Source organism: Pelecanus crispus, chromosome 2 (assembly GCF_030463565.1).
Source record: "Pelecanus crispus isolate bPelCri1 chromosome 2, bPelCri1.pri, whole genome shotgun sequence".
Lineage (NCBI taxonomy): Eukaryota > Metazoa > Chordata > Aves > Pelecaniformes > Pelecanidae > Pelecanus > Pelecanus crispus.
Window position 1 is genome coordinate 97,735,338 of NC_134644.1, and position 27,991 is coordinate 97,763,328.

Consider the following 27,991-nt stretch of genomic DNA (forward strand, 5'->3'; position numbering starts at 1 on the left):
GCAGCACTGGAAATAGGGATGGAGGCGACAGCCTGACAAGTAGCTGGGCAGAACAGCACACTGCAGATTTTTGTCAGTCATTAGAACTGTCACCCATTTTCCAGGACTGCCCTGACCAATAAGGATACCTAGTCACCCTATACAATTTCCAGCTTTTCTGCCTTACTTTTTCTTCACTCTCCTTCTTTTAGCATAATGTCTCACAAAACTTCTGACTGAGAAAGATTCTTGACATGGAAGAAAGCTAGGGGCAGTCTCAAGAAAGCTCAGTAAATATATACAAAACTCCAAGACTTTTGATAATTTTATTTTCTAAGATCAAGAGTTTTGGTGAGCTGCAGTTAATGGCTAGCTGAAACACCTGTGAATGACTTTAGCTCTGATGAATGAACTGATGGTAGCCAGCACATCCAGCAAAGCAGCCCATTCTGTGCGGTCACTGTTACCTGTGCTGCTGTCTTTTCTTGTCCACTCATCTCCACGTTCTGCAATGCAGGTGTCACAACTGGTGGAGGAGGTGCTCGGCGCTTTTTCACTTCTGGGTTTGCTGTCATTCCTGAGATGTTACCAAGGGACAGTGATGGACCCAGGCTACTGGAACGAGAATTCACCGAAGGGGAATTTGGTGCTGTGGAAAAACCCTGTAAATGGATTAACATCTTGGATTAACATCACTTTTTAAAAACAATGGGAAAGAAAGAAGAAAAACAATACACATCTGGTTACCGTTTAAACAATGATATGAATAATCATGTATGTTCCTCTGCCAAACTTGCTGAATTGCAAACTGTAACTTTTGGACACTGCTAAAGGTCAACTGGAACAAAGCTTCCAGGCAATATTAATAACTCAGGAGGCACGATGAGCATGATGAGCAGATCAAGGCCTTAATACATTTTTATATTAATATACAAACTGAAATATATGCAGTCATATAGTAGTAAATCTACAAATAGTAAATATGATTGCTTGAAAATGTGCATTTTTAGTTTGACACTTAAATTCAACATAATTGTTTTTTTGAATCTGCTAATAAAGATCTCACAAATACTTTACCCTCAAAACCTTTTGCTATTCTTAATTAAGAGAAGCTTCCATATTAAATTGAAGATTTTGCTTTTTCATTAAGTTATGAGACAGTCACTTCTCGGAAATGGCTTCTTGTGAAATCACCACTGATATCAATCCACCATGAGCTGGAGCAGGATACCTATTCTGGAAGCGCAAGCTGATGACCATGGTTGATAATGCTCTTCTTATCACAACAGAACATGCTACCGCACTTGCAAAACTCCCCCATTGAGGACATAAAGCTCTTAGGGAGAATTTTGTCCAAAACCACAGAATGCATACTGGCAGGAAACTAAAGGCCACCACAAATCCAATCACTTCACAAATAAAAGAGCTAGTTCTTTGAATCTAAGTTCTCCGATCTGGAAAGCACTGTAAAATGCTTTGCTTCAATTGTATGACTGCCTTATCATTGTGGTAGATATCTGGGTTTCTGCAGAAGTGCAGCTCGCAGTGAATTTGACTCGTGACATGGCATGGTAATTCCTTTCTACAAGTGCCAAGAGCAATCTTAGGTAAAAATCAAAAACATGAGGCAGCAAGCTCAAAAAGACAATTCATTTACTTTTAGGACTCTTGAGGAAGCACTGATGAAGCATAAAGAGCTAAAAAATATAGCATGCAAAAAGATGTATGTTATATAGGTTCCTGACTGCCTCATAAAGTTCAGTGTTCTATAGATTCCTGTTAAAGCAACTGAAAATGCTAAATACAGATAGCAAAGTGATTTGTGTCTTGTCCTGCATTTACTACATATGTAATAACTATCACTGACTTAAAACTATCAACTGGACGCTTTGTTATCTTTCATGTTGCACACCGCACAGCAGACTTCATCTTGGAATAGTATATTTAGCACAAACAGAGCACGTTACCGGTCTTCTCTGATTGACTAGAGTTTTCCCAAAGGCTTAAAGCAGTATTTGCCACATCTTCATGGCCAATTTCTCTGAACTGAATAGCATCAATAGCTTCTTCACCTTTCTAAGAAATGAAGAAAAAAGCTTGAAGTGGAAGGTGGGGTTCAGAAGATTAGGTCTGATTTTATAAAGAAATATATTTTCTTGGCCCTATATCTTGGGCAGTGGAAAAAAATAATGATCTCATCTGTAACCTACAAGATTTAAGTAATTCTCAGTGCATATTGTACCTGGTTCTATCACATAAAATTTGTTTACTCCTAAAGAAATGACAGAATTCACAGGGTCATATATAAAGTAGTCTCCTCTTTTCACACACTTATAAAATGACTGAACAAAGTAATTTTAAAGTGTATTCTACAGGGACGCTTTTGTGAGTGTTTTAATTCTTTGATTTTCCTTGCTGGATAAAAAGGTTCAGAAATTTTGGTAAGAGATTTAAAGATGTATACAAACAATAAAAAAACCCTAAGGCTTCCCTCCCATCATTACAAATACAGGGTACCGGTAACAAGATAGGATGTATACAGTTTTAAATTAGTATCCTATTCAATTCCACCTCAAGGTCTCGTGGCTGAAGAGCTATTAGAACCCTTTTCCAGGCAACAGATCACTGTGAAGGAATACAGTCATGAACAACTAAACATTTTAAAGTTGGGTTTTTTTTAAAGTTTCGATTTCCTAACAGAAGATACAGGAAAAAAATTTAATACTTACATGACACTATAAATAGTTTAAAATAAAAAGACTTTAATGAAAGAAAAAATAAAAACCTTGGAAATTCATAGATGTTTTATTTATATCAAGCCCATTATTTACTGAGTGAGCATTTCAAGAATGCTCATATTAAGATTCTTCCCCTAAAATAAAAACTTGCTACGGCTTCCAGGGGAATGGAATGAGGACAACTTCAAAGTAGTTTTGAAAGCCCCATCATTCAGCAATGAGAGCTTTGTCTAACTGGAGGCAGACCTTCAAGCTCTCCCACGTGTGTAGTCCTTTTCATTAGCTTTAAGAGAAAAAAAAAAAGTTGGACACAAACCACTTACACAAGTGTTTTTGGCATGACTCGTCTTTTGTTGTAAACCTAATCTAGAGAGACAACGCCTTACCCAGCTTTTATATTTTATGTTGTTAGATGCAGTGCAGCTTCTTCCCAAATCACTAGATTTTGGAGGTTTGGTTTTTAGGCAGGTTAGCAAGGCAATTATCAAGAGCATACAACATTAATTAAGCAAACTTGCGGAGACCCGATACATACATGCCATTTACCCAAACCATCTCTCATTTCTTGTTGTTTTAATTTGTTATCAATGGATCTATTTCAGTGGAATTACTCAAATTACAGCAGTGTAAGGAGGGGAAAGCCAAGCTCAAGTATTGCAGCCAATGTAGCCAGCTAAAAATGTCAGCCCTTATCCTCTGTTTCATTTGACAAACAGCTTAGCATGAATGTTCTACTCAGAATCAAAATCAGTTCCTACAATCTGTGTGGTTTGTAACTGCATTGCAAAAAAAAAAAAAAAGGGGGGGGGGGGGAAGAAAAAAAATCCTATCAGAAAAAGAAAATTCATGGCTATGAGTTATATAAAGAGCTTTTAAAAATATCTCCCAACTTGTAAAATCATAGCCTTTGGTACACCACTAGTGTTAGAGCACTTCTCTAGCAGTTCAAAAAACAATTAAGTAATGCAAACTAGCAAGAAAAAAGAAAGTTTCCTCTTCTCCCCCCCACCCTGAATTAAGCCAAAGCAAATGCAGCACGAACACAGATACGCCAGCACAGGTCTGCAATCAAGTTAGACTCTAGTTGAGCAAGGGTCTTGGAACATGTACTGAACCACAGCCATGGACTAAAGTCCATTTCAATTCCAAGAAGTAGATGCCGGAAGGAGGCAAGGAACAGCTGCAGTACCTACATATGGTGCCATCGGGTTTCATGGATCTATTGTTCCACATTATACTTGCCAGCTAGTTTTTTCTCTCTCATTAAACTTCTGAAATCTAAGGAACTTTCTTTTTTCTAACATACAAGATGCCTTCTTTCAGGTTAAGCAGCTTAATTTTAAGATTTTTTTCTTACTAGTTCTTCTGGTTGCAATTCAGCTTTCACAGACTTTTTGGAAGGGGAAAGAGGGGCTGTTAAAAACACAGAAGCATGAAGGCTCAGAGTAACCTGGTGACTTAGGCATACCAGTTCCATTTTCAAAAGACACTGAGAAGCCAACTTTCTGCAAGACTACTGAAGTCCACAGCCTGCTGAACTTAAGACAAACTAGATTAAGAGCCTAAAGGAGAGGCCAGTCTGTGTTCCAAGGTCATCAACCTAGCATGCAATTATAAAACATCTTTTGCAAACTACTCCCTTGTCAAGGATGAACAGAAGCTCTGATATCTTATGGATACTTCTGAAAATTTTAATATTAATAAAATAATGTAAGACTAACCTATTAAAAATATAACAGTACTGCTGTGAGAACTGGATTTTACAAAAATAGATGTGTATAAAAATGGAAGTCAGCTTACGTTTGTTTTCAAAAGATATCCCTCATAACTCTCTTACCCAAAGCCCCATTATTAGCATTTCCTTGATTTTCTGATGACACTAAGTGGCATTTAAAGGTCAGCAAGGAAGAGACTGCAGCTTGCCTGTGAGAGTGATTTGACTTCCCGTTCCCTGTCCACACCGGTCAATAAAAATTTTTCAAAATGTCAAGTTCTTTTCTTGTGAGGTTGCTAAGGCCAGGCCTTTCTTCCGCAGCTCTTTGCCAAAACTCACGTATTTGGACTCCCAGTCTTGTTATGCAATTTCCTTCTGAGAAGTTTTTAAATCAAAAGTAATCAATTGAGCTGTTTTTAAGCACTCAAAGTACCAGATGTATCAGCAAAAAAGGGTTTTTATTTTTTCCAGAACAGAGACAAAAAATAAGAATAAAAGTATCATAAAGGAAATAATTTTTTTTTTGAAAATGTGCTGTGGGTAAATACGAAAGGTAAGATTTAGAGCAGGCAGACAAATCCATCTACTCAGTGATAGCAAGAATATTTATGCCTGGTGGACATTTAAACTCCATTAATGCAAACTGTTATTGATTTGTGGAACGACACCACAACTGATTACAACCGGCCATTTAAACGCCAGACACGTTATGTCAGACCTACTGCACAAATTAAAGTTGAAGGCTGCTTTCCTTGACACGATACTGAAATTCCTTATACTAGCACTAAATTTGACAACACTGAAACTGAATTAATCCAAGCTTCTGCTTCACAACCAAAGCATAATAATACTGTGGTCATGAGATTGCTTGGAGACACAGTTTAAAAAAACCCCAAACCTGTGACTACTCAGATTTTCCCTTCTAACCAGCCACAATGAATACAGTTTGTTTTTTGTACTCCGTGAAGCACTTGTGATTCTGGTATTTGCATACAGTCTGCAGTCATAAAGGAAAAAAAAGTTAACCTTTTACTGCTCTGAACTAAAAAAAATAAATGCATTTTTATGCAATTTACTTTATGTTACTTCATTATCTCATTGCATTTTGCTATTGGTAGGAAATGATCTGGTCCCCCATCACAATATTAAAAGAGAAGCAACTATTTCATTTCCACAACAGTAACTTGTACAGGTTGTAAATGTTGGTTTTGTATGTCTGGTGAGTAGGCTTTCAAGGTCTTACCATAAAAGTTTTGAGTTATATGTTGAAGTCTGTACAACTACAGTGCTAACTTACGCTTGTATAAATAAGTCTATTATAGTACCTAGCTAGCAATTCCAGATCTTGTGGTCAGGGCCCATTTGGTGGACAACAGAATTTATACAGCCAGAATTAGAAATGCCCGAGAATGTTCTCTCTCCTGTGCCGCGGCCAGTTCTCCCTCACCGTGGCTGACCACATTCCTCTCGTTTTAGTACAAAGTTTGTTGATCAGAAATCCTAGCAGTGCCAGGTGCAAGGAGGTCACCTCCTTTACAAAGTCATCTACTTTATCTCCCAGCACTGAAGTAGCACGACCAATCTGTCCCTGCAGAGGTTACTACAATCTTCCTATGACACAGGTCCACACTATCCACAATTATGCTGTTTTATTGCTTAATTATCCTTGTAATTAGGATTTTTTTCCTTGTACCTTAACTATAGTTTCCCTTCCTAGAACTTTATCTCATTATTTCTTGTCCTCACTTATGTAAGGTCTTGTGATGTGAAGTATCTCTCTGTCTCTACAGCTAGGAGCACAACCTTGGTTTCCAGCTCCCAAGAGATTTATGTTCATTTTGCACCTCCTGTGGTGTCCAACCTCTTTCCCAGTAGAAAAGCTGAAAGAACAACCACCCAAAGGCGGGAACTAGAAAAGTGGAAACCTCCAGAAGAAAAGCTTTCTGAAACAGACCAAGAAGCTTTGATTCACTGTTTGTGAATTTCTAAGAAGGGAACAAGTGTGGCTATTAACTCAAGCCCCATGCACTACACTGAGGACAAAGGGTGCCCAACCAGAGAGCGAGTTTCCAAGGATGATCTCTAGTTTTCGTAATACTTCTTGTGTGTGAAGCAATATTCAAAACCCCTTTTCCATTTGAAAATCAGATGGATACTGAATGTCAAAAATCGCAAATAAGTTGAGTACTTTTTTTATGAACAGTCAAATATTTTACTTTGATGTTTAGGAATATAAACTTTTTACTCAAATCATCAGTAGGTTAAAAAACATGGATTGGGAATACATGCATTCCAGCCAAGTGTGAACATGTCTGTAAATTCTTGCAAATACAGAGAATCAGATGCAGCAAAACAAAGCCTAACTGCTAGTATCAGTATCACCTACTACTACCACATCCCTCAGTATTCAGCCAGTGTGAGATCACAAATTTAATCTGAGTTCTCCAAAAGTGAATAAAGTACCATGGCACATACAAAGCAGTGGTATACAGATCTATGAATTCAACGATGTATATATAACATTCAAGCAACTCAGAGATTGTCAAATCATTTGTACTTTTTCAAGATTTTATGATAGATGTGATTCCTCAATGCTTTGAGAATAGAAGCTTTCAAATCACCTCTGGTGATTTAAAATGCAATGTATTTCCTCTGAATAATTCCTCCTGTTTCTGTGTTTCGCTCCTCAGATTTTCACAAGTCACACTAATCTTCATGCTTAACAAAACATTTGTCTACTACTGCTACCCAAAATCACTCATGTCAATCTGAGGAAGTCTCCCTGGTACAATGAAGAAGAGTCATAGTATCAAGGGAAATGGATGCAATGATTTTTTTCCACCACAGCAATACATGCAGAAAAGGGAAGACAAGCTAACTTGATTTACGTCTGTGTGCTTGTATCACCTCTTCTGTTTAAGTGACAGTGTTTCAAATAAATTCATAGTTTTTTAAAACATTATCATCCCAAGAGAATTAGCAAACATAACCTCTCTTGACAGGAGAGGGTAGACACGACCCTTTTTGAATTCTGGGACAAAGGGAAAGAAGGCAGAGCCATGTCTCAACAACTCAGAAGATGGGAGCAGGCAGCAGGCTGCCTGGTGCTAATGAGAAGACCGAAGTGTATTAATCAGTGCTTGGAAGGCACACATAAATCATTTGTGTCCTCTCCTATCAATCTGGACGCTGAAGTCATTGCAGTAACGAGCAAGCACGTATCCTGTGGACCTCGTGAATCAGAGCTGAGGAACTTGTTAAAAAGAAGAGAAACATCTTCTTTGATTCAGAGCTGTTAGCGTTGACAAGTCAGCCTCAGCTCAATGCACTGAAAGTACACTTGCTACAAAACGTTCTAATATATAATTTGTTTAATTTCTGTCACTGTGTGTCCTATGAAGGATGAAAAATTCTTTTGCTGAAATCTAAAGCTATTTACCCACAAATGAAAGAAACTTTGGTTGCTAAACATTCTTTTCTAAACAAAAGTGATGGGCAAAGCAAATAGGTATACGTTCAAAAAAGCAAACTTCAGCTCATAACCACACAAGCCGATACATTTTCCCTTAATATCCTGCTTTCCACCAGATTCTCAATTTCCAGAGATACAGCTAAAAAGCTATGAAACATAAAATTATTACAACATATTTCAACATCGGTATAAATCCAATGACAGCCACAAAATAGCCACAAGCTTCACCACGTGTGTATTACAAGTATCTTTGTAAGTGGATATACTAAAATCACCATGTTTTTTAAAAAGCACATGCATGTCTAATCCCTTAAAATGACACACTAAGCTGACAGACACATTACAGAGACACATATATGCACAAGCTTCCAGAACATGCCAACTTCCTTCATGCCCTTGTGCTATGCACCTGATACCATCAGGCTAAATGATAGCACATAAAGCATGGCCTTTTTTTTAATTTCTGGATGACAGATGCATTTTGAATACCCCTAAAATGTAAATATTCTTGCTTTTGTTGCAAACCCTAGCAAGACAAAAACATCATTAACATAGCACAGAAAACATTTCTGCATTGGATATTTTCTGTGCTACTTGGTAGTTTAATGGAAACTTTACTGTCCATCACTCAGGTGGCAGGTAGGAGTGTAGGCTGCAGATATAATCTGAAGTGAATTCCAAAGTCAAGCTGAACTGCGGGTGACAGTCTGGGATGCTGGCACATGCTTAGGATAAGGTCTGTTTGCGTTTCATACAAGTGTAAAACGATTTATCTTGACTTTCCGAAGTGTGTGGAAAACTTTCCCTCATTTGCTAGAATGCTGTCTTCTTTTTTTTTTCCCCCCTTCTGTTTTTAATATAATTTTGGGAAAATACCAGAACCAATTTATATATAAAACACACCCTCTCAGGGCTGATTTACATCTTTCTGGTTAGACTGCTAAAAACTTATCTTCCACAAATCCAACTCTTGTTGTCACAGCGCACTGTCAAAATGTGTCAGCCTATAAAAAAAAGACTGTATTTTGAAAATAGATTTTTCATAACTGTCAAAGATACAAATATGTAAAGGCAATATGGGGAGAAAGATTAAATTCAAAATATTCCTAAAAGGGAATGACTAACAAAAAATAAGTAGTCAGCAAATTCAGCTACTCACATTACTTACAATTTTTTTGATAGCTATATGCATATATGCTAAGTAAGTGTATCATTACCTGACAGTGCATTCGATAGGTGACAAAAGAAAAATTTTTTTCACATACTATGCCAGACTATGCCAAAAAACCCAGAAGAGCTATAAAGAAAAGGGAAGAGTTACGTATTTGAGATTAAATGTCTCACCAAATGGGGACAGAAGATGGGCTTGTAACGAGAGCCATGCAGGGAGTTCAGTGGATTATAAAAGGAAATGGGAAAAAATGTGGAAAACGCTACAAGCCTCTTCTGGGTATTTACCCAAGTGGTACAAAAGCAGATGAGAAAGAAGTAGGAAAGAACACAGGACGAAGTGAGGAGAGAAACAAAACCGCAGTCATTATTGTGAAAAATGAAGTGAATATGTTCACCAGATTTGACCAGAGAGGAAGTCCTTGCAAAAATCTGGAAAAGGAGAGGAGCAAAACAAAAAGCAGAAGACTTCGGTAAATGTTATGATAGAGTACTGGCTCATATCCTGGGGAAGGAACAATGAACTAAGAGACTGTGCAGGACAGAAACCATATTCTGCAAGAAAACTCAAATGATTGCACACGTTAGCCCAGAAAGATGGCGATGTTAATGCTCACTCGTTGCCATGAAGACAGCGGGGGGAAAGTCAGATGAACAGAAGTCAAACTGGTAAAGGTTCACCACTGAAAGGAAAGGGGATTAATACATAGATTTGTGAATGTGTAATATGTATTTCTGTGGTAGGGCTTTAAAGCATACAAAGATGTGGAATGAGGCAGAATGGAAGAAAATAACCAAGGAAACAACTTTAAACCTACCAAGAAAGGTCTAAAAGCTAATGACAGACCCTAATGGAAAAATGCATTTTAAAGAAACCTGAAGAAGAATTACAGACGAAAATTCACATGGACTCCAAAATCCAATTCAATACCAGTATAGAAAGAAGACAGAAAAATACCAAGCCAGAAGGAAAACAAGGAAAGAACATTTGAAAAGAGGCTATTTACACTTGGCCTTTGAAGGCCATTAGTAGATCTAGTGAGAGCAATCTTGGAAGAGTGAGGATGGAAAAAGCCAAATTTTTGTTAGTCTGAAAAGGCTGGTTTCTCCTTCCACTTACACTTTTGCACTTTGTGAAAAACAGATTAGCTCAATCAAATAGGGTTGAACAACCAAGCCAAAAATCAAGATCTGTCCTTATTAATGGTCTGGCAACAGGCTTCAGGAAACGGGGAGTTCAAAAGGTTAAAGACCAACAACAGCAAAGACGACATTTTTGTAATTTCCACTGGTGTTAAGCATTCATCAATCATAAATAACCACAAAAAGGATCAGAGGTCTTGAGCTAAATGAATTCATCATTGCAATGCGAGTTTATTTTCTCTAGGCTTACTAGTTCTTTTAAATCAATCAGCCAATATGTTTGGTTCATGGAAGACAAGTTATATTTGCGATATATGTCCTTCTGAAATTAAAAAAAACTACTGAGAAGAACTGCTGCTGCAATAAATTCTTTTAACATATAGGAATTATCAAACCACTAGAGTTGATCATCTTTAATATATTTTCATTGTAGATACGCCAATTTATACTGGAGGAGGAGATGGAAACTTCGCCTAAAACATACAATTTTAAAAATATCTGAGCTAATGTCTGCATAGCCAATTTTTATGGGGATCAGAATTATGAATGGAATAGTTCCTGGCATGAATTTTTTGGGTGTGTATTTGCTTGGTTTTAAAGAAATAATTTCTGCTTTTACTGAAAGTATTTTTATTCCAGTTAAATTAAAAAGTGTTTTTCCCCCATCTTAATGAAAATGTTGTCCATACGCAAGTTTTCCAGAGAAAAGAAACATTAATGATCAATTCTCATTATCTTTCAGCGTCTACTGAAATTCTGACACATAGGACTTTTGGCCTCTGAAAAATCTCTACTTATTATAGCTGTTGATGAAGGGAGAAAATCTGTACTGCAATTCAAAGGCAAATTTTCACCAAGATCTGCAGAACTTCTCTAAAGTCAAAGGAGTTGCTCTGATTTACTCAAGCTCAGGGAACTGACTTCTAGCTCCAGTCCCTATAATTCAATTCCCACACAAATACTTTGTTAATTTAGAATGAAGTTGTGCAACTACTTTTCCCTTTGAAGTCTATGGTAACAGTAGGTGTTTAGCTAGAGGGAGACAAATAAAATCATCCAACTGTCAAAGCAAATTTTCAGAAAGGAAGCTTCACATTTTTTAATGATAAAACACTGCCAAAAATACTACCGAAAAACAATGCAACCAAGATTTTAAAACTTGAATTAGAAGAACAAATCAGCTTTTGAGCTCTGAAATTAGTGCAAATCTTAGCACAAATCCTAATTACAGAGTCACTAAGAGGATTCTAGCAACATGAAATCAGAAGTCAACAGCCAGGAACTTTATTGTTTCAATGAGCTCTTTCAGATGTCTGGATGCGCACGTGTGTGCATACATAACCCGTGTGTGTACATACATGTATCTACATACAAACACAGGTACATATACACACACAAAATTTATTACTTCAGTTGGCTCTTTCAGACCCCTGTATGCACGTTTGTGCGTGTATGTACACATACTTACACACACTGAGTACAACAGGCTGAGTCTGAAACACTAAGGGGTGACCTAAGCAAGCCCCCAGACTGTATCTGCAGCTTCCATACTGAGAATTTCTGGCAGCAAGTAACGGCACTGAAGCAGACCAGTCCTTTAAAGAGATATGACAGTTTGCTCCAGAAGACAAAAACAAAAGACAAACTCACACACATCATGCTCATAACTTGATGGTCAGGTATTGATGTCAACAAACCATTTTGTATTAAAAAGGCTGAATATTTAGTCCCAGATCAACATCAGCAGTCAGGAGTAGAAGGGTGCGGAGAAGGTTTAGAGGCAACACTCTCCTGCTGGGCAATGGATAGAGCACATCCAGGTGTCATACGCATCCATCTTCTGTTTCATAATATCTACAGATCAATACCTAGAGAAATTAAGCTTGTCCCATTAAAGGAAATTAATAATTTGGGTAGAAAATACATATGCTTATACTCCAAAGAAGTCACAAGCAAATTCATTTCAGGATCTGAGTCTTGCAAGAGCAAGAAATTCAGATCCAAGCTTCTTCTCCATCCTGGAGGGTTCTCCAAAGGCTATCCTCTTTGGAGGATAATCAACGTCCTGAACGTTCTGGCAAAAATCACACAAGTTCATTAATTGGGCACAGAAGAACAGATTAAGAATAAAGAAGCAGACCCCCTTTGTATTTTCTTAGAATTATATTCAAACATTACTTCAAACATCCTTGGCCTTTTACCTTTTTCCTATTGTGAGCGCTCATTATCCTTTTAACTCCAACTTTGTTTAGGCCAGCCCACCTTCTAAATAAAAGAGAAGCAAGAATACAGGATACTGCAAAGAGACTGGAAGTACAGCTGTGCTGGAGCCCAAGCTACTTCAGCCTTTTCCCACTTTATATACATATAATTTCCTATTTTTATCTTCCTTTGCAGTATACTATAGCCAAATAAGTTTCTCCAAGTCTAAAAATTCAGTACTATATCCATAGGACACCAGAGCTTGACTTGTGAATGTTAATCCTAAGAAACTAATTTTCCCACTGCATATAGCCTTGTTTCTTTTGTGAATTTAGTATGAAATACTAAGAAATCACAGCTCTCCGATCTATTTATTCCCACTGAATGAAGTACTGCAATCCACTGGAGTGCAGTCCCCACTGAGGAGCTGTGGCAGAAACTTTTCAAGCTCAGTCCCAAATTAAACGGAAACTGAAGTTAAAAACCGTGGAAATAGATACAACATATACCTACACTTGGACTTTCACTGGCACAATTACATCTTAAACAGGGCAAGCAGTGCTGAGAATTCTGCTTACTTCTTTGGGTATGCACTGCTTCAGATAACAAAGAAAAACCTGCTTTTGCAACAAATTATTGGTCGGTGAAAACCACTCCCTTCCTTTGTCCCTGTTTGCAATTCATCTTCTACAAGACTTAACATGTTTACTTTGGGGTTTTCTCCTTGCCCAGGAGAAAATGCTCTATAAATCAAGCAACTTCAAGGGGTTTATCTGTGTCAACTGCCCCTCAAAAAGGAACAAAGGTCTTACATTTTCAAAGATGGCAGTGAAAGTGTTAGAAGATCTTTGTCCATGCAAAAGAGAACCTGAAGCAGCACAAGAAGAATGATTTTTAAATGGCCTAGTATAGGTAATGGATAACAATTCATAAAGGACATGGTCCTAAGCCAGTTGAAACCAGCAGGAATTTTTCCACTGGCTCTAGTGAGTTCTGCATCAAGTCTCTGATGGTCACTCTAACTTTACGATTCCAAAAGACAGTAATGCTCTAAACTATGGTGCCACTGTCATTTCTCCAGGAAATCTTCTTCTTCAGTGTATTTTCAAACTCAATGAAAATCATAACACCACCAGTACAGAATGCATAGCTCTGATTTTTTTAAACATAAAATTTGGCTCCAGATACCCATGCTTTAGTCTCTACTGCTGAAGAAATGAAGAAAGCAAAGCAGCTCCAACAAAACACATGTGAATCTGATCACAACCAGTAGGCAAGGAGTTGTTTTAAAAGTGTGGTCAAAACGCAAGTTAAAAACCAAAATCAGAAAAACCCAATGCACAATCAGATACCCTGATGTATAGCCTAGTTGTGTAACTATTTGGCAACGGTTTAAAAAACCAAAACGTACCCCTCCCAGATGATGTTAAACAGCATATGAACACATGTCTACAAAGCTAACAGACCCTACACTGCTTTCACCCTCAGCACGATGCTTTCTTTTGATATAATATTCAGCCACAGGAAATTAAAAGTAGAACAATGCATTGACAGTTCACAGTCCAAAGCAAAAACATTAAGAAGTCTCAAAGCACTGCCTTTCCATAGATAGAGGATAAAGTGGATTGTTTCTTAATTCAAACAGGTTACATAGAATATTTTCTCCCAAATATCTTTTTTTTTTTTTTTTTTTTTTTTTTTATTTGGGGGTGGAGGGAAGGTGTCACCACTTTGGAAAGGCAAGTTGCTTTTAATTAAGTACTAGTTAATGATTTTGACTGACTTGTACAGTTGCCAGCATTTTTAGTTCGTATTGTCTTTCTGACCTGTAACGCTTAAACTAGAACAAGCACCTCGTTTAATGTTTGTTAAATTTAGACAGCACCACTACCCACTATTACCCCCTTCCACCACTGCTGCACTAATCTCCCATGCCAGCTGCTCAAATGTTTACATTTGAAGGGCTTTCTCTGTTTGTGCAGAAATGGTCTCTGCACAGTATCTCTCATCTGAACATTTGCCAGAATCAAGGCAAGAAAAGCCTCGCTGCTGGAATTCGTGATTAATAAACAGTCTTACATATTTCTTCTTCCCTCCCCCCTTCCATCAAATCCATTGCCATCAGGTTTTTACAAGGCAAACCTTCACAGTGCACTGCCTGACTCTTGCCCTATGCAAACAACTGTAAATCAGAACAAGCTCCATTTAGAGTCAATGAAATCACACCATCTCTGTAAAGAAACCAGGAGAGATCAAAATCAAGATGTGTACCTGAGCATTTGCTGGGATGGAAAGAAGAAAATGTTATAATCAGAGGAGGGGAGTGGGAGGGAACCAAACACTAACAATCTTAAATCTGCCAGTAATCTCTCCATCTCGCTATGTTAGTGTACTTCAGAGACTGCCTACACAGCTCATGTCCTAGACATCGGTCGCACCTGGCTCTCTCACCAGGTCACCAAGGTACTGAACCAGCAAAACACTTGAACAAGTGCTTGGTATGACACTGAATAAGTCAGTGGGTCCAACTCCTACGCCTATAGCTACTCATCTATTTAAGAACTCTGCTGGGTTATGTCTTGCTATTTGCCTTGATCTGCTTTCTCTTCTGGCCTTCCAGCTGACCATTTATAAAACCAGAAACACTTTCCTTAGTTTCCCCAAGTATTTTGAGATCTGCTTAGAAGTGTAAATGATAGAAAAAAAATTGAAGAAAATGGATGACTGAAGGCATTACTACTTCATGCTCTTGTAGAAGTCTTTAAAAAGACTGACCACTATTTATCACACTCTTTCCCCTCTTCAGCTTGTGTCCCAAAATGCTACCGAGAATTCAAATGAAATATTAAACACTGGAGAGTAAGAGAAAAAGCAATGTCTGAAATTATTTGTAATCATTTCTGCTAAGCTCAAAGGGGAAGATCAGTATTGGAGCTGCACATAAAAGACCAATAAAACCTAATTTAACAGTTGTTTATTAGAAAAGAAGAAAGAATGTGAAACAGCTACACAGACAGGCATTAGGAGGTCTCTTTTTGTAGTGATGAACAACTGAGCAGCATACACACTACTTCATGCTGTACAGTCTTTGCTTCATACACACAACTCCTCTGAGTTAAAGGGAGACGTGTAAGGCCCACTAAGCCGCATGCAGGTTTGACTTTGCACGAGAGAACTAAGCCATAAAGTTCACTTAGGAAAACTTCTCCATCAAAGTAAAATGTATTGTGTCCTGTCAGCAAATGTTGTTTTGCAAATTCTCCCTCACCTGCCATAAGATGTTATTGAGACATATGGTTTCACACGCTACCAAGCAGCTCAGTTCTGCCAACGAACAATAATGCACAGAACAAATAAGTGTGGAAATCATGAGATCATCTAATTAAGAGAAATGTTATTGTTTGCCACTACTTTTAATGAAATCGAGTCTTCACTGTCCACAGAAGAGGCTGGAAAAGAACCAAATCCTACTAGTGCTCATGCCTCAGAAATTGTTTGCAAAAGAAAAGAAATTATACCTTAACCAGTGTTGAAAATCTTCACTGTATCTAAAATCTACATATGCTAATAGGATATTTTAGACTAATATAATAAATCCATGGTTACATGTGATTCAGATTATGCCACTACAAAACCAGATGTTACTGTCTGAAAAAAAAATTTCCATTGTATATTAGAAATATGGAGTCGATGATACAATTAGCCATTTCTGATTTCATCTAGTAAAGGGCACTGGAATAAATACACACTAATGCTTTCATTACAGTAGTTCCATTTATAAAGCTTTACAAGAAATATTTTGGATATCCATCATTAAATCAAACAGAAATGTACTTTGCAGTGGAATTAATAATTCCCTGACTCATTCCCAGACCATCCCAAACTTAAACAGAAAAAGCATTTTATGTACACAGAAATATGCGAAAGACTTTTTTAAGGAACTACATCTCTGCTTATCCAATTGCAGAAAAACCTGATCCTGGGATAAACTTTTCTTTAAAGGTGGTATTTTTCACACCACTGCATGCTTGCCAGTTACACTAAGAACAATATGCTGAATAAATTATGACCAAATGTGAATTACAAGGCTATTATACACTATTAAGGGGCTCTGGTAATATTAAATACCAAGGAAGCAAAGCCTGAGCGGTTGAGATGTCACTAGAAAAATCTCAAATGGAATTTAAGTTTGTCTTTGGGTTTTTTTTAATGTCCTTTTATTAATGCAAATTAAAAGCCATTGGTCTTATTAGCTACTGCTTTATTCTATTTTTTCCAGTGAGTTAACTTCAGAACTTTTCGGTGAAATCAGTAACAAAAGATGAATCAGACATAAAAGGATTTGGGTGGTTAAGGGTGTGTCACCAGGTCTTAATTAAACATCCGAGGGAGATATCTGAGCCAACTCACTCCAGACCGCCTGGGTACATCCACAGTATAGAGAACGATGCCATGCAGCCCAGGTCTGGAAGCTGAACTGCGTCACACTAACCTAACTTACTGTGCTCCTGTTAGGTTGGGCCTCCCTAACTCACCACTTTGTGCTTTCCCTTCAATAAGCCTGCCACATACCCTTCTGAATTCTGGGAGCGCTGAGCGTGAAAACTGCTGAGAAACTGTGCTTCTAACGTCCTGCCTAAACTCCATCAGGATCTATAAAATTGGCAAAACCCTCCATCTTCATCAGCCAAGGGGCTTGATCCAATAGGTGCGCTTAAAGCACAACTAAGAAACCTGGCTCCCCAAAAACCCTAAGTGCTGGAAGAGGCAGCTATGGTATTTCTCTCCTGTCTTGTCCTCCTTGTCCTCCCCCCTTGCCCCAAGTTAAATGATTCAGTAAGAATATGATAAATCCAGGCTGAAAGCTGCCTTCTAGTTGAGAAAAACAAACCTCCCCCTTTTGTGAGCAGAGTGAGATTATTCTCTGTTCAAGGACATGAATATGAGTTTAGCTAGAAAGAGACTGAGATTTGGCCACTCATCTCAGCATGGAGCAACAGCCATTTGGCTCCTCCAGTTCTAGCTATAGTGACTACTTATTTACTGGATGTAACATCTGCTTAGCATAAAACATAGAAAAACATCTATGGCGCTGGCACTGGAACCCAGAGCTGCCACCACACTTAAGTTACTTCGTTACTGGTCTGAATAGTTAAGCTTGCTCTTGCTCTCTCTCTCTCTGAGTCACTGAATATTTGGGTATTTTTACAAAAGGGAGCTTCCCACATCAAGAATACCTCACAGCTTTGTTCCAGGCATTCTCCAGCCCAGCAAGTATTTCGGTTTTCTTTGCAAAGGAGGAAATAATTCTCTCAATAATGGTCCTGAGAGAGATAGAAGATTGGCTGGTATCTCTAAAGGCAGAGAAGGGAACTCAACTTAGCGCTCTCACATTTTGGCTAACAGGGGTAGGTGGTAAGCTTTTAGAGTAAAAGCTTTAAATGCCTAAATCTAGCGGCTGACTCAAGGTTTCAGTCCTGAGCAGAGGCAGGGAGCAGACATGGAAGATGGGCAGAGCTTAATATGCAACTCCTCCTGTGCAGATTTCAGCGGCTTCAAAACTTGGGAAAACTGACTCTGTGATACTTAGATTCAGTGTCCAACAGAAGCCCACACTGCCGGGTATTTAAAACAGGCACTACCAGGCATAGCTGTGCCCAGTTCCTTTTGTAGATATTGCCCTTCTCAAGTCCTTTCAGTTTGACTTGATCCACTTCTCTCTGTTCATCTCAGAATGTTTCTTGAGAATATTTCCTTAAAAATGTCCTGCAAAAACCACTGCAGGAACTGAAGTTTCTGAGTTGTCTTTTTAAAAGCAACAACTTGAATGCAATGCGTTGTGACGATTTTACTCTGAAGCATGCAATTTTATGTGAAGATGCAGGTTCTGGCAACCAATGACTACATGATAATCTTTTTTCTTAATAAAACCTTCATGGTCGCAAAAAAAAATGTTTAGAAATGTGCCCTCTACAAATCTAACACTCAGAAGCCAAATGGAGGGAAGGGAAGTCCACCCTAAATGATTTGTTTTCAAATCTCATGATCTGAAGCCACTTTTGTGTGGTAAGGGCAAGAGCTGACAAGTGATTTTTGAATGCATGAAGTTGGCAATCTTGTGGTAGTACAAGCTAAGCAGCACAGACAGAACACGGGTCAGCCGACGTGTCTCTTCACCAGATACTGTTTTTAAAAGCTTGTAACTTTACCATGCTTTAACCATAGGTGCTGAGACTTCCATTCCAGGTGCCTGCCTCAGGCTTTTTTTTTTTTTTTTTTGAGCCAGAGTAGTTCAGCTGGTTCTGAGATTTTTTTTTTTGGTACACTAACTCCAAGGACCTTTTCTTTGAAGAGGTCAAGTAACACCATGCTTTGGAGCAAGAATTTGAAGTCTGGTGGCAGGCAGCCACTGTTTCAAGCTCTTGCCTTCTGCTATCACATACTGTAATATAGTAACTTCAGATTTTTCTTATGTAAAAGTATCTATGATTCACATGAATGAAGACAGTTAATGTCCTGTAAGTGCACACCACAAAAGGAGATAGGTACAGCTGCATCACTTGAGCAGACATAATCTGGCTGAAAGGCACCTCCACGGTCCACCTAATCTATCTCTCTGCTCCAAGACAGGATCAAATATGCATTGCTCATCCTCTAAACGTTTTTGGAGGTTTTACAGATTAGGTGGTGGTAAGGATTTCACAGTGTCTCTAATAACCTGCTCCTTTGTGAAACTTCCCTACAGTCAGATTTTTTCCCCCTCTAATATCTAAGGTAATTTCTATTGCTATATATATATATATAAGCACATTACTTCTTGTCCTGCCCTCAGCAGACAACCACTGTCACCTTTGCTACCTGTTGGAATTCTCTGAATGCCAGCCACAAGCCAGTTGGCTCTGGAAAGCCTTTCTTCTTACCTAGGAAAGTTAACAACAAAATGATTTTTTTTTTTTTGGAGAGTACCATAGCATATAAAAATAAAACTAACTCTACAGTGATGGTGAACTTTATCCTGAGATATCTGGTATTTAATAAATTTATTTTTCTTCTAATCATGTGAACAGTTGCACAAACGAAAACATTTATAACTATATTGTATCTCCCCTAGTGTCATTCTCTGGCATCTAACTACTGGCTTACAGGTACCCTGTAACAGAAGATTGGTGGGGACAGACCAGTCTGCTGTAGCATTTAGACAACACTCCATATTCAGTTTCTTGAGTTTTATGTTCTGCAAACAAAATCACACTAAACAAAATTGTTTCAAGGCCAGATCACAACCTATGCCTTGGACAGTGCACATGGATAGCTCTAACTGTATAAAATGCAACAGAACTATCCCAGGATTTGACCCTGCTGGTACAAATAAACACATGTAACCAACATCATCCTAAGCACTGCCAGGAGACCAAGAAGCAAGAACATGAGAACAGGAATTTAAAGCGAATGTGATTGTCACACAAGGAAATATTAGAAGTAGATGGCTGTTAACTTCCATTTAGATGACATGGGCAGTGTTCTCATTCCTACTGCCCTAAACAGTACCCAGCCATGTGAGGTGAAATCCTTGACAGTAGATGTTAATAATTGATCACCTGGGACCTGACATGGTTGAAGAGAAATCACATTTCCAATTACTTTTGCATAACTGTACTTGATCCTTCTTCCAACCACTTCTGAACTGGGAAAGCATACCACGAATGATGTAACTCCTGCCATCAACAAGGGCATAAAAGTTAGAGTACATTAAGAACAAACAAGGCCCTGAAAAAGTAAACAATAGATTTTTTTTTTTTTTTTTAAAGCCTTTACAGGGAAAATAGCTGTTCCCATCATTTAAGAAGTGACTGCCAAGGTTACTAATGCACTAGAAGTCCTGATGACTTTTTTCAAACATTAGCACAGTATTTTTCTTCTGGAACATGACCTTGCAATTATACAGGTACCAGGAAATAAAAAAAAAAAAAACAACCCATACACATATCCTAAACTTATCTGATAACTGGAATTTAAAATTACATTGTTTTTCCCTGATATGTTTTTTTCATGAACATATAGAATAATAGGCATGACAGATTCATTAAGCAGGGAACTACTGGATTATCTGCTTCATTTAGGTTCACTGATTCTGTTATGAATAACACCTATATTTAGACATACACTGAAGACTAGATTTTTTTAAAAACAGTCCTGATGAAAATCCTCTAACATTGCTTTGCTGAAGCCCTGTTTGAACTAGAGAAACCTCGTGTGATAAGACTTTGTGCTGAAGTTTCAAATCCTCTGATAAGTGTCCCTGGCTGTACTTCTAAATATTTTTTTTCCCAAGCTGATTTATTACATAAACAAATTCCACATCAGAGATACATGTCGTTCAGCACTTGGGATGTGTTTTTTTCCCCTCTTGATTTATGAAAGCACGAAGGCCCCAAAAATAAAACCAGCTAATTTTAGTACTGTGTTCCAAATATCGGGTTTCATCTTGATCAACTGTTTATTTGAGGACAGTGACACCAAGCGGCAGAGAGGACTTAAACTCCTTTTTTTTCCCCAACTGTTCTAAATTCCAGCTCTGTCTTTGGCACACAAAAAACGGAATATGGTTAACTGTGCTGCAACTTCCAACTGCTTTATTTGTATGTTGTATTTATACACTAGTGTATTTAAATAGCATTTGATTTGTGAAAAATTAACCCTGATATAAAGCTCATCTGCTTAGCACAAAACTGGAACAGATTAAGGGAAAGGTTTCTGCTTCATTTACAATACACCATTAGATTTCAGATCCTTTACTGACGTGTGGTATAATGAACTGCTGCACTCTGAGGATTGTCGTGGAGAATTCTTTTCTTGCATTTTTACACTCTCCCACTAAGGTGTTAATAAATTCTTCTTTTTTTGACTTTATACACTGTGAACAAATGTCCTTTCACCTCAAGCATAAGTGTTGACTTTCCCATCTTGACTTTGAAAAGCTGCTTCCTCATCAACAATGCAAAGTATTTTTAGAAGCATTAATAATTCCAATAATAATTAGATAAATATGGCACGGAGAATGGTTTGGTGTTAAAAAGTGAATATAACTTGTGCTGGAATAAATACTAAGCGCCTCTTTTATTTCTTACACCTTTATTCCATTCCTTCATATTGCCCAGTTTTCAAAAAAAAAAAAAAAACCCAATCAACACCCAGAATAGAATCATTACTCTTCCTACAATTCAGGGTACATCACCGCCACATAATAGTGAGAAAAGGATTTAAACTAAGCATACAGAAGTTCATGCCCTTGAGTTGCCAAATTCCTTATAGGCAAGGAAATTTTTCTTGATCCAGCCAGCGTATCTCCTGGCACTATGCTGAAGGCAATGGGAAGCTATTTTCCTTTCAGAAATAAATCCAAAACTTTGGCTTTGATTCCCACACAGCAATGCAAAATACTTTCAACATGACCCAAAACAGTAACGGAAAGTAGACCTGAGGAAACTGCAAAAGAGGAAGCCTCTACTGGATGACATTTTGTCAAAAGTCCTATCTTAGTCCAATTAAACTTCTATATAATGAGCTCTAAATGTGTGTTTCACATATATGGCTATGTAGGATACCATGCATTTGGAATAAGGATACTCATTTCCACTGAAGTAAATAAGTGAGGATATCTTTTGAGCAAGTGGAATAAAGAATTACTCAGAATCATTGAGGGTCTCAAAGTCTAGCCCATAAGGAACTGCTAAGCTGAATTTTAAAAATTATTAAGTGCTTTCACTGGCATTTCCACTTGAATTTTATCTTAAGTTAATACAAGTTATCTATGCCAAGTTTACAGTATTTTAGAATTTTTCACCTAAGACATCACAATTGTTGACCTTTTTCTTGAAGCCCATGTAGCCTGTTCGAAGGATGGACCTTTTGCGCTGCTGAGTGGATCTGTTAGACTTACTTTATACATCTTCTGCAAGCTTTAACAGAATTGTACCAAATTAAATGGAACTATGTCAATACATTCATTTAAGTATATACTTATGTCTTAGCTGGATCGGTGCTCATACAAATACAGGTGTCAAGCCAGAAGTGACAGACATAAACACTGAACAATGGCTATCTTGCTCTTGAAGATTAATTGCTCTTAAGAGGTAAGGGAAAAAAAAATTAAATCCCTGACATGTTCATGTAACTGAATAAAAAGAAAACATTTTTCACCTCTTCAAGGTCCCTTTGCTCCCTATCACCTGTGCCTTTAGAAGACAAAGACATGCCTTTACACGACCAAGACAGTTTTGAAAACTTTTTTTCATCAAAGGAAAAAAAAAAAAAAATCTTCATTTATGATTTGCCCTAGAAGATTTCCTACAAAAATAAATTAAGAGATGTCTCTCTTCTGAGGAAAGCACCACACACTAGTGTAAAAGACAGTTCAGAGTATGAGAACTACCTTCGTAACCTCACTTGGAATCCCTCCCTTTCCTCCTCCTCCTCTTCTAGTACTTGGGTATCAAGATATTGAGATTAATGTATAATGGCAGTGAATACAAACCGCAAGATGATTTTATTTTGGCAGAGCTTGTGATGGTTTTTCTACACTTTTACCTAGTATATTTCAATTACCCACATCACCTTCTGCTAGGAGTTTGTATTAATAGAGCTCTCTTACTAAAACATTCATCTTAATAGTGTTACCCAAATTTTTAGTCTCATAAGCAGCTTTCCTATTTCAGTACTCTTTCATTATGAAGTCTTCACAGATTTGCAGAGTGAGGTGTTTTTTAACCTCACAGCAAATCACTTTTCCATCTATTCCTCCCTTTTGAATTCTTTTATATTATCCTTTTTATCTGGGATTTGTTCTCTCACTCCTCTATTTTTTTCCACAAGTTTCTGTCACCCTTCTCTGTGGCTAGTGAGCTGTACATTCTGTGGATCAGCACTCCTTTTCCAAATACCTGTTTGTGAAAGACGGATTCAGAGCTGAACCTTACATTTCAGGCTTCTACCATGTCATCAACAGTCTTCTCCAGGTTTTAAAAATATGACAACAAAAAGCCAAGTAATTAAAAAAAGCAACAAAAAGACATGCCATTTATTATGATTATTAATCCACCAGAACAGCCTTACAAAAATATTTAGGATTCACAATTCCTAATTAGATGCCTAAATCCTCATAATTTTGTCAGGCACTTGAAAACCTTTCTAAATGTGATTCACAGGATTTTAGTACCCCAAAAACCTACTGAAGTACTTAACAAAAATCCTTTCTGTTATTTCCAGTGTTTAAAGCAAAAGTGCTCTCCACCCCCAAGCCACTTAAGAAACAAATGGAATGCTGCCATGCTGCAGAAGACATGTAAAGAGATAAAAATGAGAGGTGTGGTTTTATATGACCCACCCCCCCTCTAAATGTCACTGATAAAGCAAACATACTCTTGCATCATGGAGTACTGTCACTGTCTTACAGTCACAACACCTGTGTCCTTGGTTAAAACACTTTTTGCTCACAACTGCTTAGAATTTAACTTTGAAAGAAACTTTATTTATAGTGAAGCTAGCAAGTTTTATTTGAAGACAGTGCGTTGCATTTTAACTTCATCGAGACACGTGAACTGTGCAGTCATGTAACTAAGCCTGCTAAGCAAGCTGTTTCTGCTTCTACTTGGCTAAGCATCAGGAATAGCAGTGGTTTCTGGTTATTCAAACTGCAGGATCTAATAGGAATGCAATAGCATCTACAAGCCATGTTAGTACTTACATCCAAGCTTCCTTCACTTGTAGATGCAGAACTAAAAACATCCTCCTCACCACAATCTCTGTTCATCCTCAAGTGTTCTTCTGTCTGCAACACAAACAAGTATCCTACACAGCAGCAGCAAAGGAAACAAAACAGCAAAAACATGCCAGAGCAAAGCATCAAACCTCATCGCAGAATCAAGACAAACTGTGTCATTAGTGCTAGATCTGATTGATGAAAAACTCTGAAGTAGTCTGCAGAATTTCTCTGGTGTAGGCAAGGCCCTAAGAAATCCATCAGCAGAAAGATTTAAGAACAAGAATATAAAGACACAGAACAATTCTTGGGCAAGGAGGAAAACAGGTAGTAAGCAACTCCTGTAACACCAGGGATCAGATTGCAAGTCTCTGCTATCCCCACAGACAGAAGGGAACAAGCAGAGAACTTTTTCCCTGCCACTTGTCAATAATGGGACTGTTTCTGCACGCTAGCATATACCCTACTTAAGCCCAGATCCCATGATTGCCTGCACAGGACCTCTGCTCTACTGGATTGCTTAGCAGTGCCAATTTGATCTGGATTTAGCCTCAGGCACATGACTACATTTCACATCAAAAAGATATGGAGTTCATGCCACCTTTATGTTTTTTGTGCCAGCTGCAGGAGAACAGAGGGTAACTGATCCAGCATAAAATTAGAATGGAGAGAACAAGATGATACCTGATCTGGCATTAAGCCTGCCAGTACAAAGTTAACCAAAGAAATACTTTCAACACATTTGTATTAACCAAGAGAATAGGATTCTGCTTTCGTTCTGTGTCATGGTGTTTTTAATATAGCAGAAAGTTTATTTTCAAAAAGTTACATCTAGTATATTATCATACCACAATTATTGCTTTCAGTGAGCTAGCTGAGAAAGAAAGCCATGTGTGTGGGCATGGAAATCTGAGCATAGGCCTGTAGTGTGCAGTGACACCTGATCCAGGACAATTTGCAACATAGGCTAATACTCTTCTTCCCTTGCAAAAGAAATTGCCTTCCCCCTGTAAATGCCTGCAGCTCTGCAGTGCTACTACTGTGCAAGATTTTGGACAATTCTTGCTATCAACTAGTTCTAAAATACAGGCTGTGCATGACCACATACAAACAGAGAATCATTGCAAATCATAATGCAAACAAAGAAAAAATAAAACAAATAAGCAGAACCAACTTAAGTCTTGTGGAGGAGTGAAAACATAAGAGTAAGTGTAAAAAGCAGAGTTTAGGAACTGCGGACCTTTGATTCCAGTGCCCTGAAATCACAGGGCATCCCATCATATAATCCCTTCATAAACCTATCAAATCCTTTCTTAAGAGAACTTAGTTAATTTGCCCTCACCCTGCTAACTAAGTCTGTTCAGCAGTTTCACTGCTGTTTTGGCTAGAAATCTTCCACAACACCAAGCCAGATGTACTATGGCCAGTTAACACCTACTCACTCCTGTGTGCTGCACTGTTCTTCAGCTCTCAGTAATTCTTCCACCTATGTGGGTTCAAACTCCTAGAGGTTTGTATTGAAAAGGCAACAAGGACTTCCTTGCTGGACTAAACAAAGTGGTTGTTTTAGTTTCTTTTTCTACAGAGTATTTGTCATTTGAAAGTAAGGGTTCAATAAAGAAATGACCAAGAAAGTCAATTAACTTATCAGAACTAGCAGCAAGAAAGACTTACACCTTTACCTCAGATTTAGAAGCTGTTTCTTGTACTTGTTTGTACCGTTCCTACTTTTTCCCAGGTCAAATACTACTTGTAACTTGTTAATTGATCCTCAATATCCTTAGCATCTATTAAAATTTGTATTTTAAAAACTCCCAGAGTATCACCTCCTGTATCTCTGATTACTAAGGATGAGGAAGAGAATAGAAAAAAAAGAGGAGTTTGCAATCTTGGGACCCTCAACCCAAACTCAGCTGTGAGAAACCCACTGCAGTAACCACAGAATTGGGATGCTTCATAGCAACTTTTTCTAAGGTCGCAAGTGTACATATTTTACAAGTTAAATCTGAGCTGTTTCAGGAGTTAGAACTCTAAGAGCACACACTTCATACTGAAGTTCAGGAAAATGGAATCTGAGGACAAACTATAATGCAGAAACTGCATGCTGTAATATATTTGGTTCTTCCAGAGGAACTACAGCCCCGCAGCATGCTCTATAGAGGCTCAAGCTGAGCTCCCTTGTTTACTCGATTCTTCCAGGCAGATACAGCATTATTGCCCCAGTTATGCTTTTGTTCCCTTCTAAATGGGAAATATTTTCTTATGGAGGATAAACACTCTGAAAGTGAATGACTTCCTATCTCATAAAATACAGTTATCATGTGTCCTTTTAAGATGTTAAGAATAGCTCAGCATCCATGACATGAGATTTTTCAACATAGCAATTCCCAGTGTCCATAAAGGAAGCTATTGCCCAGCAAAAGCACTCCAAATTTCATCATAATCCAAAGGGCAGAGAACTAATAAAGACTTTAGAAAGCTTTCACAGTTTTAAAACCATGACTGAGAAGACTGGAAGTGTAAGTGAAACACCAGTCCATTAACAAGCGTATGTTTCTTAGTACCAGTTAATCAGACACCCATTTTATGATTTCACTGCAAAAGCCTTGGAGGGCTTTTTAAACCAGACGAAAGAAAATTCTCTTTTCACTCTGACACCCCAGAGTATTAAATATTTTATAATCAAATTCAGTTGACAATGATATCTGTAGTGAAGGATGCAAAAAGTATGAAGTTAAAAACCCAGTATTTTTTATGTTCAAGTTAGACAGTTTTTCTGTATTTAATTTCTGTGATGAATGACAAATTCTTCATAAAGGCATCTCAACAGAAGAAAATTATTTTATACGAAATTTCTTTTTAAATTTTTCTAACTCAAGATTAAAAACAAAGTTAAAAATGCCTAACATGCACCCCAGCAGCTACTGATCCTTCAGTTTATTACTTCTTTTAGGACTGCAAGTTATTTCTTCTACACCTGATTCACTGGTTTTACAGACTTGGAGATGGCAATAGAATGACTGCACAGAGCTTCCTAAAGATATAAATACTTTAAAAGAGATTATCATCCATGCACAGAAGAGTTAATAAGACACTTCTACTTGATATCTTAATATAGCTCAGTTCTTTCACAAATCCATTTTGTAATCTGAGCACTACTAAAATAAGTGGACATAAATTGTTTGAAGCTACTGCTCTTTGTTAACACCTACTGAACCCACAGCATTTAAAAAAAATAAGACACTAAATGGTCAATGTGCCTGACTCCTTCAGTAAGCAGCTGGTATCTCTATCAGGCTGCACAGATTAAACTTAGCTTATGCATCCACTAACAGATTACTCCTTGAAAACAAAAAACCAAAAAAAAAAAAGAAAGAAAGAAAAACCAAAAACCCCAAACAAATACCACCACTCACAGACAAAATATATCTGGAAAGAAAACAATTCTCTGTAGTGAGGTAGTACACTGCTGAACACTTACCTTGCTGCTGCTTCTATCAGGTTTAACCAATCCCAGAAGTCTCGTCTTTTCTTTTTCTATTGCATCATTGCTTACTGAAGCCTTTCGACTTGGTTCTGAAACAATTATAAATGGAATATTTTTTACACTTCTGAAATAAAGATTCAGAAAATCAGCATTTTAAAACATCCTGCATTAATGCTGTATTTTTTTGAGCTGGAGATGTTATGAACTGAATTATCTAAGTAACTGCCAGATCCTGCATTTTCTTTTTCATCAAACTTTTATTTGTCCTGAGTTTGTTCCAAAATTTAATGGAGGCAAATGGAATAATTTAATAAACTTCAGCAAATTT

The 27,991-nt window shown here is 37.7% G+C and overlaps 1 protein-coding gene across 1 annotated transcript in view; it reads right to left on the reverse strand.

Moving 5' to 3' along the window:
* The window catches only part of COBL (cordon-bleu WH2 repeat protein), a 117,206-nt gene that overhangs the window by 68,403 nt on the left and 20,812 nt on the right, over nt 1-27,991 (reverse strand). Inside the window, exons 6-8 of the mRNA XM_075705035.1 lie at nt 27,658-27,752; nt 24,162-24,245; nt 447-641 (exon numbers count right to left, since the gene is read on the reverse strand). Of these exons, the coding sequence (XP_075561150.1) occupies nt 447-641; nt 24,162-24,245; nt 27,658-27,752 (374 nt within the window). The remainder of the gene's footprint in view (nt 1-446; nt 642-24,161; nt 24,246-27,657; nt 27,753-27,991) is intronic.